General features: G+C 34.6%; 2 protein-coding genes across 5 annotated transcripts; one reads left to right on the forward strand and one right to left on the reverse strand.

Annotated features, from left to right (window-relative positions):
• Nucleotides 1–320: 320 nt before the first annotated feature.
• On the reverse strand, nucleotides 321–9,480 carry LOC116182462 (Y-box factor homolog). Of its 4 annotated transcripts, none has more exons than XM_031502997.1 (8): nucleotides 9,318–9,479; nucleotides 8,562–8,625; nucleotides 8,290–8,323; nucleotides 5,261–5,504; nucleotides 4,950–5,208; nucleotides 4,705–4,867; nucleotides 3,381–3,413; nucleotides 321–1,132 (listed from the first exon to the last, which is right to left on the reverse strand). In XM_031502997.1, exons 1-8 carry the CDS (start codon nucleotides 9,379–9,381, stop codon nucleotides 1,088–1,090), a joined length of 906 nt encoding a protein of 301 aa, XP_031358857.1. In that variant the 5' UTR covers nucleotides 9,382–9,479; the 3' UTR covers nucleotides 321–1,087. The 4 variants fall into 4 exon arrangements, with proteins under 4 accessions (XP_031358857.1, XP_031358854.1, XP_031358856.1 ...); XM_031502994.1 differs by having other exon boundaries at nucleotides 4,705–4,888; XM_031502996.1 differs by having other exon boundaries at nucleotides 4,705–4,876; nucleotides 9,318–9,477.
• Nucleotides 9,481–12,146: 2,666 nt separating this feature from the next.
• LOC116182461 (elongation factor G, mitochondrial-like) lies at nucleotides 12,147–14,908 on the forward strand. The gene is made up of 3 exons (XM_031502993.1): nucleotides 12,147–12,275; nucleotides 12,330–14,157; nucleotides 14,458–14,908. The coding sequence occupies exons 1-3, from the start codon at nucleotides 12,216–12,218 to the stop codon at nucleotides 14,805–14,807; spliced, it is 2,238 nt and encodes a 745-aa protein (XP_031358853.1). The 5' UTR covers nucleotides 12,147–12,215; the 3' UTR covers nucleotides 14,808–14,908.
• The last annotated feature ends 959 nt before the right edge of the window (nucleotides 14,909–15,867 follow it).

The raw sequence follows: 15,867 nt of genomic DNA on the forward strand, positions 1-15,867 counted from the left end.
CATACGCTACAATAATTACATATTCTTCGAATTGTAGGTGAACTAAAACTAAAGAAAACAGCAAGCACAAGGAGACATTTTTAGCGTCACATGGTACAATGCTCTATGATCCAATGTGTCGCAACATGCAAAAATTTCTATTGCTTTCTACGAATTGCACTCAATCACAAAGAAAAATCCAACAATATTTTCAGTAGTAACTTTCGGATACGAAAAAAATTCTTTAACCTGCTTCGGGCATCATTTCAACAGAAAAAAAAAACTTTTATGTGTATCACTCATATCAATTGCTTTTATTAAATTAATAAATACAAAAGACAGCTGTTCAGAACAGATTATTTATTAAAGCTTCAATACTGAATTACAAAAATAAATAAGTAAAAAATTATCACAAAAAAAATTTCAAAATTAAAGTTGCGGCACTTTACAAACGCAATTACTCAGTACCATATACAAACAAAATTTAAAAAAAAATTATTTCAAAGAACCAGCAGCACATATAAAAATATCTGTCCCAATTTTCCAGTTTTACTTATTTTTTTTGTTTAATTTTTAGTTTACAAACGATTGAAGATCCATTCCCAAATTAAACCAAACTTACAAGATAAGATGTTTCTTTTTTTGGGTCCAACAAAGATGAATCGACGGAAATTATGCAGTTGTTGGTTTTTGAATTTATTCTACAAATCGCAGCATCAAGGAATGGATCTTAAGACATTTCAAAAACAATAAAAAATAATAGAACAATCGGTTATATACGCTGTGATAAAATAACAATCGATTTTCGCCTTAGCGAGCACTGGGATTGGTTTTTGTACTTGTTTGGTACTTCAAGTTAATTTTGTAAGAGGATTATTAATGAACTTTTACAAATGTATAAAAGGTATCAAAAGTACAAATCCTCCTTTAAAGCTATCTCTCAGTACCAAATCCAACTAAACACTATATACAAAAATCACACAATAGTTTAAATAAAGTATTGTTATGAAATGTCTTTTTTGCTATTCCTTAAATGACTCACACACTAAAAGTTGTTTTGTTATTAATAAAGATTAGTTATTGTGTGTAAAAAGTTGCAGGTGATAGTCTAAGCTTGACTTTCAGTAGTGGTGTTCTGCACGGATTGGTTTTCCTGTAACAAATGAAGTTTCATTAAATCTGCCAATAACTTGCATTAAACAAATATATGTTATATGAAGACCCATGAAATTTATAAATTCCCTTAAGTTCAAAAATAAATGAAATGCTGTGAGATCAAGATTTACCAACAGTTGCAGTGGGAATTAGTTTATTGTCTCTTCTCCGAATACAACAATCCACAAAAATGTTTCTTTAAAAAGCTCGAAATATTACACAAGATATTCGACCACTTTGTAGTAGTGTATAATAGTGGTACATAAAAATTGCCTCTAGACATTTACGACTTTAAAAAGCAGACAATAACGCACTGTTAGAATCTTAGTGTGTCATTGACCTTCAATATGTCATCCCCTGGCGGATTACAGCGAGTAGCTAGCGCAAAATATTGCAGGCGCACGGCGGTTACATAAAAATAAGATAAGGTTTTGAGTTTTCAAGTTTTTTTTTCTTTTAAACCTCGGATTACCGCAACCCTACTGCATTACTATCACCATATCACAACTAAAAATCAACAGCCTATTTAGTATTTTCCTACAATAAGCAATTCAATAAATAATTATTGCATTTGGATTTAGAACACAATTGGGAATAGTGATAGAACGATATCACTTTTTTTTGCCGATACAATATATCGGCCGATATATCGTATCGTATCGGCAAACAATAGATGGCGTTACTATTTAGACACGGTCAAGCAAAAACCGGGGAAGTCCCGATTTATAATTATTCCGTTGCAGTTGCAAGGAAACGTTTGGCATTGCGTCATCTATATCAAAAAGTTAAATTTTAAGTATATACTGTATTTAGAACCTGCTATATTAGGTATATTTTTTGTTGTTTTTTTTAACTTTTTTAGTAAAATTGTTAACTTTAGAATAAAACATTTTATTTTCTTTAATAAAGTATTTCATTTATGCACTGAAGAGTTAAAACAGCTAAAAAAATTGTTTGCCGATATATCGGCGCAATTACCTTGCCGATACGATACGATACCGATAATCGGCAACAATTGCCGATATACCGATATCAATATCGTTCTACCACTAATTGGGAACACCGATAATCACCTAATAAATCACTAAATAATTGTTTATAATAAATCATTTTGGTTATATGTTTCATTCATGAGAATTTCTGCAGTTTTTGAAAAAAAAGTTATTTGAATACAATGTGGACATGGGTCGTAAATAGTTCCCACGATGGATAATTATTTATTCCACACTGTATATTGCTGTTCTGGGTAATTCTTGCAATAATGTTTAGTCGCAAAATTCGGATAATTGTCCTAAAATTGATATTTTCTTTAGATATAATAAAAAATGTTTCAAACATTTTTAGGCTATTCGATTACCTAACTTAAAATTTTTGCTGTTTCGCCATTGGTATACCTAATAACAGTAACAGAAATAGCGCCAAACATCACCTTCAGCTAAAGCTCATTCATGAACATCATACAGTGAATTTTTTTTTAATGCGAACATAGGAGTTTGCATGCAATGTAATTTCCCTATGTTCGATTTTAAAAAAAACACATCAATCTATTGAGTGGTTCAAATGAGTAGTAGATACAATTGACGGCTGTCACATTTTTAAAAATACCGCCGTCCAATTTAATTACGAAATCGGTTAAGTTATTGCTTAGAATGTCAAAGAGGACACTTTGAACATTTATTGTAGTTGTTTTCGCTATTTATTTTCTTATTTTCTTCGTTTATGTATTGAATAGATCAAATTAGTAGAATACCAGGTGCACAACCTACAAATAATTGAAGGTTGGTTCACAATGAGTTGTGGTGTCAGTGCGTGGCCTCATGGCCTGTGAGGTCAAGTTATCGTAAGTTTAAGAAAAATGTTTCCTAATGTTGCTATGGCCTCACATGGCTTCTTAAAAAAAATCTTACCGAGTGCTCTTCATCATAAAGAGTATAGAGTCGCTGTTCATAGTCACACAACTTGGGCGATTTGGGAATGTGAACCGCGCACACCTCATAGATTGATGTGTTTTTTTTTAAATCGAACATAGGGAAATTACATTGCATGAAAATCCTATGTTCGCATTAAAAAAAAACTCACTGTAGGTGTACACATTAGAGATGATTTAGTGATATTTTTAAGTAAGTGTTAATGGTTACTGTGCAATCACATGAATAAAACTAGATGCTTCAATGTTTAGTAAACAGACAAATTAGTTCAGTTACGATGATATTCAAACTAGAGCACAAAATTGTTTTCATACTTACATCAGGCTTAGTAGTATCAGAAAGATCTTCAGCCTGAAACAATAATAGTGAATAACATTTTTTTTACCTCTCGCAAACCTTACGCATTTTGCAATATTCCCAAGCAAATGAAAACTGATAAATGGCTATCTATGTAATGGAAAGTGTCATTTTGTGTAATATGCAAACCAAATCATAAGAATTATTGAGGTTCACTTCCCACAATCTTCCTCAATTTTTCGAACATAATTAGTTAGAAATGACATTTTATCACAACATCCAGTATAATTAGTATCAACTGCGTTCTTAAATGAATTAACATAAATAATACCAGCGAAATTAGCGTTGAAAATAAGGGAAATGAATCAAGTATACCTTCAAAGAGATGTAAATTTTTTCTGTGGTATAGTAGTTTATTTCTAGCTTTACAATCGATGGTATCACTTTTGCTGCCTTTGAAGTATATCCTGTATCCTGTGTTAACCAAATTAGATTCACCCTTACAATTTTGGCAAAATTGGCGGTATGAATATAAAATTTTGTTGAGCGATATTATGAATATAATGAATTAAAACAGTAACCTATTTGTTTTTAATGGAACACCATGTATATTTTCATATTGTTGGATACTACAGACCAGTTTTCAGCAATTTATACGAGGTTCATCACACAAATCTTAAATTTCATTTTTTGATGTGGTTGGCCATGAATTAATCAAAACTGTTTTTCATTGAGTCTACATTTTGCCTAATCGATCCATTAATGAGGATTTTAACTATTTTGAAATTATCATACATACATAAATTATCGAAAACAATGTACCAGGTGTGAAATAAGTCTATAGAATCCAAAACCTGTAAAAATATACAAGATGTAATTTAAATTTAGAAATGTATGGTATGGAATTACTATTTACCCCACCAAAATGTTATACCACATCACAGTTACAGGACTGAGCCTAGTATGAAATTAAAAAACGTTTTAATTAAATTCAATCCAATACTATAGATCAAACCGTTGCCATCTTGCAGATTAAAACAATTTTAAAAAAGCAAAAAAGTGCAAACAGTGTAAAATATTTTCTAAACCTAGAAAGCAAGCATAGCATAGCAAATTTGAGTTTTCCATCCTCAGATTTGAGGACTTAATATCACAAAAGCGCCCTAACGTACGATAAAATGAAAAATGTCTGCCTATATTTGAAATAAGTAATGGTTACTATGATTGGTAAAACTTTAATTTTCATAAATATCTTGGTTACTTAATCCTGCCAAATAACTGCTATCACAATTGAAGCAAATGAAAGTTGCAAAATTTAATGATTTTTAAGCATCAAGCTAGATACCTTTCCAGATTCTGAAACAGAATCCCATGCACGTCGTGGACCACCACGTCTGCGGTAACGTTGTTGTCTTGGAGGACCACGGCTACTGTCATCCCCGCTTTGTTCACCTTGGCCATCTCCTTCCGACGAACGAGGTCTTCTACCTCCACCACGGCCGCCTCCTCTGTAATTTCTAAAAATGATGCTTGTAAATAAAAAAAACATGCAAGTCACACACACAAAAATTTGACTGAGCGAGAACTCACCTGCGGAAGAATCGTTTTGGGGGTCTACGACCACGAGCTCCGCCATCTCCTTCACCACCCTGTTCCTCATCGGAGCGAGGCGGGCCACGATACGAGCGGTAATATCCGCCGCCACCGCCGTAACCACCACCTCCTCCAAAGCCGCCGCCGCCGCCGCTATACCCGCCACGTCCACGTCGCGGTCTATAGCGTCTTGGCGGCCCTCCTCCTTCAACTACCTCAGATGATTCTTTTCCTTCCTCCTCAGGGCCGCCATACTCTAAAACAATGTGACGATAGAAATTCGCATCGTGCACGAATTACAGACATACCGTCTCTTGGTGGACGACGAGCTCCTCCTCTGCCGGCGCCTCGCCCTCTACGCGGATAAAACCATTGACGAAATCCACGTCTTCTATCAGCAGCATACGGTGACCCTCTGACTGGATCACCATTGGGACCAGTTACATTGGCTGCTTCATTGCCTTTCTCCCCTACCACTACACTGAACTCGACTACCTCCCCATCGCCCACTGAGCGAACCGCTTTTTTGGGGTTGTTCTTGATGATTGCAGACTATAAACAATCAACGATATTAATATAAAATAATTACGTCGTTAAAATTACAAAAATCGCTTAAAAACTTAAAAAATTGTGATAAATCAAACATACGGTAAGTACAATCTTTGATTTTTGTAAAACGATTATACTGCTTGGGCGTCTATTTTTTATTTAGTACAACGCATCACAACACATGCGCAGCAATAGGTAACGTTTGTTTTACCTTAAAATGACCTCCATATTACTTTTTTTTAGATTATTTTCCCAAAAATTGTGCTATAATCCATCATAGATTTAGTTATTTTTAAAAAACTTACGGAATTAAGAGATACCAATGCTGTGCATTTATATGTTGTTCAGATTCGTCACTACCATTGGGATCTCCGCAACAGTGTAGTCAGTTAAATGGAGGCAAAGTTTCATTACTTTTACATAAATTTAAAAAAAACATTGAAAATCAAATGTTTTATATTCATTTCTCAACAAAACATCCACGGGTATCTAGATCTTGCTGAATGAACATTGCTCTGATGGTGATACATTCAAATGAATTTCTTTTTCTGTCCTTTATCTCATTCCATAGAAATCCAATATGGCGTCCATAAAAAAATAAGAAAGTAGTAGCCTACCTGTAGCTTGTACATCTAGCGTGTTAAGGAAATTCTGATAACAAATTCTCCGAAAAAACGTGCTCATAGGAGCTGCTAATGGGAAGCGTCCATTTTTCAACAACCTTTCAATAAGTGGTTTCAATAGCTATCGAGTCAACGGTTTAACTTTAAATATTTTAGTTTGTTACCTGAAGATGATTAACAATCGAAACATGTCGTAACATTTCACAATTATATCTGTTCGTCAACAATTAATTACCATGGGGAAGGTTTTGAGGAATTGAGTTGTTTATTTTCTGTAAGGGTAGTTATGTAAAAATGAAAAGATTAGCGCAGAATAGGAAAGGGAGGACTGCGTCAAACCAATCCTAGGATTGTGCACTCTGAGTCATTTATTGTTTCATTTTGAGTTTTGAGCTTGTGTAAAGAATTTTGAATTTAATTAACAATATGGCAGTTAAATCACCTAAATCATCTCAACCATGCTTGATAATACCCAATTGACCATTGCCTGAAATAAGGAAACAATTTGGATTTGATCGAGTTACAAAGTGTAATGTCAGTTCTATTGAATCTTTTTATCTGCAATGTCACTTATCACAAAACTATTTATAGCCACTTTTATAGCTTCTTCTCAAAGTACATTGACCCAGAAATCTTTGAACTATTCCTACAAATAATAATTTGAAAATAAAACCAAAATCGTTATCGAACTATGACAAAGTTTTTGAGGAGTACAGGTTGGGATAGCGAAACAAACATAGCTCAGTCTAGAGTCTTGTATAAAGAAATCTAGTTAACCAAATTACATTCTAATATTTTGTCAACTGAATCTTTCCTGGCATGCCTTCATTTAATCTCAAAAATGTCAAGTTACAAGACATTTACTTGCAGCACTGTCGTCCCTGTTATACTGATAAAATAATTTCTTCCCATCAAAATATTTGTTGAAAAATTAAAAAATGTAGCTTTTACATTTAATTAAAAAAAGTACCTAATATTATGTAAATGGTGTGAACGTAGACAGTGATAACTGAAAGTGAGGTAAACGAAATAAAACCGACCAGTTTTCCAAGTTTTTTTTTTACAGAAACGGGTTTAGGCAGGTATCCTACTGAAAAATTGCTGATTTTACAAAGAAACTTTTAAATTTATGTACGTTTGGTTTGATATAGAAATGTATACACAAAATTAAAAAAAAAGTTGTGGACAGATCTAAACATATGTAATGAAAAACAAGTTAAAAACCACTTATTAACCATACCTTACTATTTATTATTGTATTATTTATTAATATCTGTATCTTGTTAAACTAATTAAAATACTATTGTTATTGTTAATAATTTATGTATAAATTGGCTTGGCCGTCAATAAAAATTATTATTATTATTACCAAGGTTGAAATACAGACCCTAAAAATCACAATAAATCTTTAATTCCTTAGACTTCCCTAATAATATACAATTAATGTCAAGCCGCTTTTTCAGTACTCGTTAAAATAATAAAAAAAATGCAAATATAAGCATGGCCCAAAAGCCGCCGATTCCGTTATACAGTAAAAAATTCAAAAAAGGCTTTAGAGAAAATCACAATCTTTTGAAATTTTTGCTATTTTTATTGAATCATTTTAATCATTTTTTGGATCTCTTTGGGGGTCGTCCATTGATCATGTGAAGTTAAAACATTTTAGCTGAAACACTTTTAAATAAGGCACAAAAATAATAAATGTAGTGCAAGTATCATCTTACTTTCACAATACATCATCAAATGTATTAGAAAAGGGATTAAAAACGCAATAGGCACAATTTGAACATTTATACATTTGCTATCCAGTTTAAGTCATAAATTGCAGGAGTAGTCACATTTTAAAATTATTTACATTAGCCCCTAATTACAATCATGGCCTATTAAAAAATCACTAATACTTTTTTAATCGTAAATAATATACACAAAGTTACCATGACCTAATTAAAAGCGGTGAATGCTGATTAGTGTTATCAATATTGATTGTTATATGAAGCAGTGAAGGTGCTATGCAAAAAGCACTGGCTATATAAAGTATCTATGTCTAATGTACACTGATTCATACAAAAACCTAGAATGAGTAACAATAAGAAACCAAAAAAGATATAAATCAGCATGTTAGATTGTAGAATATAAAAAATAAAAAAGTACTTATAGATACATACCTGATGGACAAACACATCTTCTTTGGTGTCATTTCTATGAAGAAAACAATAATTAAAAAAATGTAGCAAATAATAGTATTTAATATGAAAAACTAATATATAAAATACATTATTAATGTACTAAGGACAGCATGCTAACAGTCAGAAATAAGTCCACCAGTAAATTACTGAGAATAATACAGGATTGTGACTATAAATGACAGAAATATGTAAGCATAAAATCAAGAATAGATATCGTTAGTGCCATCAGATGCAAAACAAAATGACCTTACCTGTTTATAAAACCATAGCCGCTTTTAACGTTAAACCATTTCACTGTACCGGTGACCTTGGTTGCTGTAAAAAAACATTACTTAAAACATTGTTCCCGATAAAATCATAGTTGCTGTTAAGATTACAATATCCAAGTGGATAAAACGCGAAAACATCCTACCTATCAAAGGGGCTAACAATAATTTGGAGGTTATCACTGGTGCACAAGGTTAACTTACACACACTGATAGTTATCCAACTTGATTACTTTTACATAATTTTTAAGAAAATAAAAACATGGGTCGTAAAAACAGTTTAAAAAATCACGCGTGGTAAACTAATTAATTTAAATTTTATTCATGATTATATCGTTTGATTTCATTGATGGTAGAGTCAAGGACGATCAACACAAAAGATTGGCAAAAATTATAGACCACAAGCTTAATGGGTGTAATTATCTAAGTTGAGCAAGTTATAGGTAAATGACACTTTGAGTGGGTCGTAGTACGAAATATTTATTTTAAGAATAATGAAAAGATGAATTGAAGATAATGTACTTGTTATTGCACTTATTTTGCATATTTGACGTAAGTTATGACAAGCGCATAAAATTTTTAAAAGGAGCATTTTTGCATTTAAATAATGGCAATAAAAGACTATATCGGCGACAAAGCCAATAAATTAGCCATGTGCCGATTTAAAGATGGAGGAAGCAACGCGGTCGAACGCCGACACGAAATTAAAGTATACACAAAAATGATGTTACAAGCTCTCACCGATAATTTGCTTTCCTTGAGCGGTCGCCTTGTCTTGTTCGGGCGCCTGTTCCGCTTCAGCCATGATGTTATCGGGGCCGGTGGTAAGATTTTCTTACGCCACTACCACTTCAGATGTTGATCTCTATCCAGCTCTTGCAGTTGTTAACAATCGTTAAAAATTTCGGGCTTGGGAGGGTGGCTATGTTCAGCACGGGCAATTTTGGGCGATCTGATTGGTCGCTGTCAATCACGTGACCGCATCTTCTATAATTGGAACTCAAGATGGCACTGTACTGCTGAGATTTTAAATGAAATGTTGCCGCCTTTACAAAATAACGCTAAATGTAGTATTCAAATTCGTCAAATTAAACATGAAAAGGGCGCGAACTCTGCTATTTTATATGTTCTTCTCTCTTCTAACGCACAAAATTCTGTATTTTATTCAATTCCCTTACCGATCTCAGACGTCTCAACAAATCAAAGAACCGATTACACGATGTATATAGAAGTTCATTCGTGCCATTCATATCGAGTATATTTCTACGGAGATTCAAAAGTACCGCGAAACGTCCTTCTTTTCGACTTGAAAGAAATATGGTTTTGCTCGTATAGCTTTTTCCCTAAAATTTCCACAACCTCCCTAATCCATAATATCCACCACATTGTTTGAGATATGTCGCGGCCCAGCGCGATGGATACAAAAGGAGTGGAGATATGTATCCCTGTTAGTGCCTACCAGGGACGCATCTCCACGATAGCTAGTTGACTAAATCCTCGGAGAGGCGGCGACGCCAGGCATGTGCCAAAGTATCAAGCCTTTTCCTCAGAATTGCTAACTGTAAGTGTAGGGTAAGTCAAGGAGTGCGGTATCAGTTTCGGGAGACCTCTAAGATCGACATTACTCCACCATGAGCATTAAATAAAAAATTAATCATCCATTTTTAGCGTAACACAACGAAGTTGAGGTAAAGCTTATGTGTTCGTGTTTCCGTCTGTCCGTCCGTCCGTTCCATCGAGATATCGGCCCCTGGGCCACCTAGAGAATTCGGGTTTTCGCAAATTGATAGCTGTTATGGTCTATATTTGCCCATTTCGATCAGTTTCATTTAACTCCATATTTTGCGCAGACTGCGCAATGGCAACTTTCTTATTTATGGAGATATTTCTTTGAAATTTTAACCACAGACGCTTCTATAGTAAAGTTAAACATTTCGCACATAGTAAAAATTATGTGGGCATGCTAACATTCTTATTTATGGAGATCTTTCTTTGAAATTTTAACCACAGATGCTTCTAGTAAAGACAAACATTTCGCACATAGTAAAAATTATGTGTGGGCATGCGCAGTGATGTATGGGCATACTGCGAAATGGTAACTTTCTTATTTATGAAGATATTCCTTTGAAATTTTAACCGCAGATGCTGCTAGTAAAGGCAAACATTTTGTGTTACGCGGCAATACCCACGAGTGGGTTTTGGAACATTTTTTATTTAATGACCATGAGCAAACAAGAGATAGGAGATAGACTTATGAGGGCAAACTGGAAAGCTTTCTGTATAGCATTGCATTCTCTGCTTGAGCTCGTTTGAAGCAGATATAACAAAAACGACACTTTTTGTCGGGACTTGCGAGCGGAAATCGATTCCTGTTTGAGAACCCTGGATATTGAGTCTAACAATTCCTTCTCTTTGTGACTGATGCGCGCAAGTTGCACAGAAAGTTCTTCGTGAACGTGCTTTTTAATGGATAGCCTAGCCGTATTTGGTAGCAAAGCTACGGGGTTTCGCTTAGTTAGGGCAAAGGTGCTGATTTCTTGGACTCTTGGTCACTGATTGACAAAAGCGTAGCCAGAGCTAAAAATCTTTTAAGGTACGTCCTGGACTCGTCTCCATTTGGGGATTTACTGGTCAGCTGATCACAAAGCAAACACAATAGAGTTCATTCATCGTTCTTATCTTTTATTTATTTATTTATTTATTTATTTATTTATTTATTTATTTATTTATTTATTTATTTATTTATTTATTTATTTATTTATTTATTTATTTATTTATTTATTTATTTATTTATTTATTTAGTGTTTATTTATAAGATTCAGCTTCAGAATAGTCAACCCGAAAAAATCGTCCTCGGAAGATCTGCTCCTGGAGAATTTTCCCACAAAATATTCGCTCATAATAATTCGTCTCCCGAATATTCGCACCGGAAAACTCGTCCCGGAAGATTCGCCCAAGGAGATTTCTTACCTATAAGATTCGCTATGTGTAGCCTGTGTCATTAAAATTGATTCCTTAATCTCATAACCAAAGAGAAAACGCCCTTGTAATATCTATAATTGCTCAAAACGACTGATTGCCCCGTCAAATTTAATCAGGGCATTTAGGGTTATGTACACATCGTTTAATTTGCATGGTCCATTAACTTGCCTAAGGCATTTAAATTGTATTAACACAGGAAGGTAATCACATGAAATATTGGCTAATACCGTTGACTAAATGCTAATACTGTTGAGTGATTTCGTTATTCAATGCTAATATCGAAAATAACGATAATCGAATCAAAAAACCGGAAGGAAGGAGGAAAGGAAACTCGATCCAGGTAATAGTGACAGAAAATTATTCCAGGGCAAACCATCCAGGAGCGAATTTTGAGGGAGAAGATCTTCCGGGAGTGAATATTCCGCCGGTAGCGAATATTCCGAGGGGAATTTACTGGGGCGAATTTATCGCACAAGCATACTTACTCACCCATTTACTTGCGTCGCTTTCTTTTGAATGCTACCAAAATTTTAATTCTGAAATGTCTTGTTCGACTTGGCAACGTTGGAATCTGCCAAAATTCGCATGTGAACATTTCATAACCTTACATTTTATTTTCCAGTTTTTTAAAAATCTCAAATTGTTGTGTTAATAAATATGATCGCACTCGCGCCTCGACTTCGGTTTTTATCGAATTTTAGTAATAAGCCGTATAAAGTAAGTAAAGGCATTAGTTACGTATTAGTGTTATATCCATTGTATTTCTTTTAGTTATATTCAAAAAGATATGCCTCATATGTAAAGTATGCAGAACACAAACCAATTGAGAAGATTAGAAATATCGGCATATCGGCACACATCGATTCCGGTAAAACTACGTTAACCGAGCGTATACTTTTTTATACAGGCAGAATTGATGAAATGCATGAAGTAAAAGGTAAAGATAATGTGGGTGCTGTGATGGACTCAATGGAATTGGAGAGACAAAGAGGCATTACTATACAATCCGCCGCGACGTATACGATATGGAATGATCATAACATTAACATTATTGATACCCCTGGCCATGTAGATTTTACCGTAGAGGTTGAGAGAGCATTGCGCGTATTGGATGGTGCTATTCTGGTATTGTGTGCTGTGGGTGGTGTTCAAAGCCAAACGCTGACTGTCACTAGGCAAATGAAAAGGTACAACGTGCCATTTTTAGCATTCATCAACAAACTCGATCGGGCAGGCTCCAATCCTAACAGAGTAATTTCACAGTTAAGATCGAAACTTCAATACAATGCCGCCTTCTTGCATCTACCAATAGGATTAGAAGGTGAGCACAAGGGAATTGTCGATTTGGTCAGTCAAAAGGCGATATATTTCAACGGAAACTTTGGCGAATCTGTATGTTACGATGAGATTCCAAAAGATATGCGAGCTGAAAGTGACGACCGCAGAAGTGAACTCATTGAACATTTGTCCAATGTTGACGATAAGTTAGCGGAGTTATTTATGGAAGACAAGCCTGTAAATGAGCTCGATTTACATGCTGCGATTAGACGAACATGTCTAAAGCGTACCTTTACACCTGTTTTGTTAGGGACTGCGTTGAAAAATAAAGGGGTGCAACCTTTATTAGATGCTGTACTGAGGTATCTACCTAATCCAGGCGAAGTGAATAATTTTGCTCTCTGTGAAAAGGACGGCGAAGATACTCAGAAGATAGTTTTAAATCCTGCGAGGGATGATAGTAGCCCTTTTGTTAGTTTGGCTTTTAAATTAGAAGCGGGACGATATGGACAATTAACTTACATGCGATGCTATCAAGGTTCGTTAAAAAAGGGGGATTACATCTTTAATACAAGGACGTCGAGAAAAGTTCGTATTCCACGATTAGTTCGTTTACATTCGAACACAATGGAGGATGTGAACGAAGTTTTTGCTGGAGATATATTTGCGGTGTTTGGTGTTGATTGCGCCAGTGGTGACACGTTTGTGACCGATAATAAGCTCAATTTATCCATGGAATCGATATTTGTACCAGATCCAGTTGTGTCAATGGCGATCAATCCAGTAAATAATAAGGATCGAGACAATTTTTCTAAAGCTGTCGCAAGATTTACTAAAGAAGATCCTACCTTCCATTTCTTCTTTGACTCTGACAATAAAGAGACGATCGTGTCTGGAATGGGCGAACTGCATTTGGAGATCTACGCCCAGAGAATGGAACGCGAATACAATTGTCCGGTAGTTCTTGGTAAACCGCGAGTCGCGTTTCGCGAATCTCTGCTGCATCCTTGCGAATTTGACTATTTGCACAAGAAGCAATCTGGTGGTCACGGAGAGTTTGCACGAGTTATCGGCATATTGGAACCTTTGCCTCCTCAAAAAAATACCACTTTGGAATTTACAGACGAGACTGTGGGTACAAACGTTCCTAAACCCTTCATACCGGGTGTCAAACGTGGTTTCTTGCTTATGTCTGAGAAAGGATTGCTTTCCGGTAATAAACTTTCGGGACTTAAATTCCGTCTTATTGATGGAATGCATCACATTGTGGATTCCAGTGAACACGCATTTTGTCTTGCAGCACAAGGCGCAATTAAAGAAGGTAAGTCTCCACTTGATATACAAAAGAAAAGCAGCATGTCATGCCATCGTCATTCTCTGTATCGCTCCACATAGAGGAGACAGTTGAAAAATTGGTCAGAAGAGAGATTTAAAATGGCGTCCACTGTGGCAGCAGTTCACTTGCACCATCCAAATTTTCACTTTGCAGTGGTTTTAAATTCTCATTTTTGTGGTTGTAAACATGATGGAAGGTAATAATTCATGGCAGTTCAAAATTATATAGAATAGTTATATTTTATACCGTTTTTAATTACTACTTCATACTTAATTTTTTTTATAGTTTTCGAACGGGGTATATGGCAAATTCTTGAACCCATTATGGCTGTGGAAGTGACCACTCCCGATGAATTCCAGGGCTCAGTTATGGCTCAGTTAAATAAAAGACACGGTTTGGTAACAGGCACGGATGGAACTGAAGGATGGGTTACAGTATATGCGGAGGTACCATTAAATGATATGTTTGGATATGCAGGAGAACTTCGATCAAGCACTCAGGGAAAGGGAGAATTTTGTATGGAATATAGCAGATATTCTCCTTGTCCGGCAGAATTACAAGAGAAGCTAATAGAGGAATATCAGAAATCTCTGGGAATTTTACCTGACAAAGCTCAAAAGAAGAAAAAGAATTAATGTGATATTATTTTAGTTGCAAATAACTGATATTTATAATTTTGTATATAATGTATCCTTGTCAATCTGTGAATAAGTGAAATTATATTCATACAAACAAGGTCCCATATATGAGTTTATGATCATAAAAAACGTAATGCTCCTCTTATGCAACACACATTACAATTGTTACTATCGCTAGAAATTCTATTGTGTTGTCATTTTTGAATAATAACGAAATTTTTTCACTCAATGGTGGTCATTGAATAAATTATTAAATTTATTTCTTATTCAATGGTGTTCTGTACCCTAGTAGTGAAATTCAAACTCCGAACCAATTGGAAACATTTTCCCTGAAAATTACATCATTCAATGCTAATTTCAAAAGATAACTAATTTTTTGCTATAACCTACCTTATTGAATAGATAACTGCAACCTTGGTTTGTTTAGTTAATTGATAGAGCGAGTACAGTTACACAAATTGTAAATATTATAATTAATTGAATAAGTTTCAATTTCAAATTTTATATGTACAGGGTGGGCCGTTAGTGTGTGGGTGGAAGATTGTGGGTTTATTAACGCACATGTTTAAAATTCATTGTGCATGTGGGCATGTTGATTGTTGACAACCTAAAAATATTTTCAACAAAATTGCAATTGTTATACAGGGTGATTTATATCAAATTTGCAATTTTTTTAATGGAACGCCCTTTATATTATTGCATATTTCGATTCCTTGATAGATTTTAGTGTGATTTTATGTAGTAGGTACACATGATATCTAAAATAATGAGTTGTTTACCTGCCATCCGTCATTTTTTTCAAAAAGTTGAGTTCCTGTAAAAATTGAATAAGTTGCGTAGTTATCATAAAACTTAGAAGGCCGTGACTCTGTAGTGTTTCTAAACACGCAATGTACCGCCATACGCCGATCGCTCAAAGTTAAACTTCTTTTGTATTAAAAGAAATCACTCCGTCAATTTTCAAAACTTCAATCAAAAGTAACTTGATTTCTTTAAATGGAACTACTTACCACTTTATTAAATCAAATGTAGGATTTTATTACTTTAATACTTTTCT

The sequence above is a fragment of the Photinus pyralis genome, unplaced genomic scaffold (assembly GCF_008802855.1).
Source record: "Photinus pyralis isolate 1611_PpyrPB1 unplaced genomic scaffold, Ppyr1.3 Ppyr1.4_unclustered_Scaffold539, whole genome shotgun sequence".
Lineage (NCBI taxonomy): Eukaryota > Metazoa > Arthropoda > Insecta > Coleoptera > Lampyridae > Photinus > Photinus pyralis.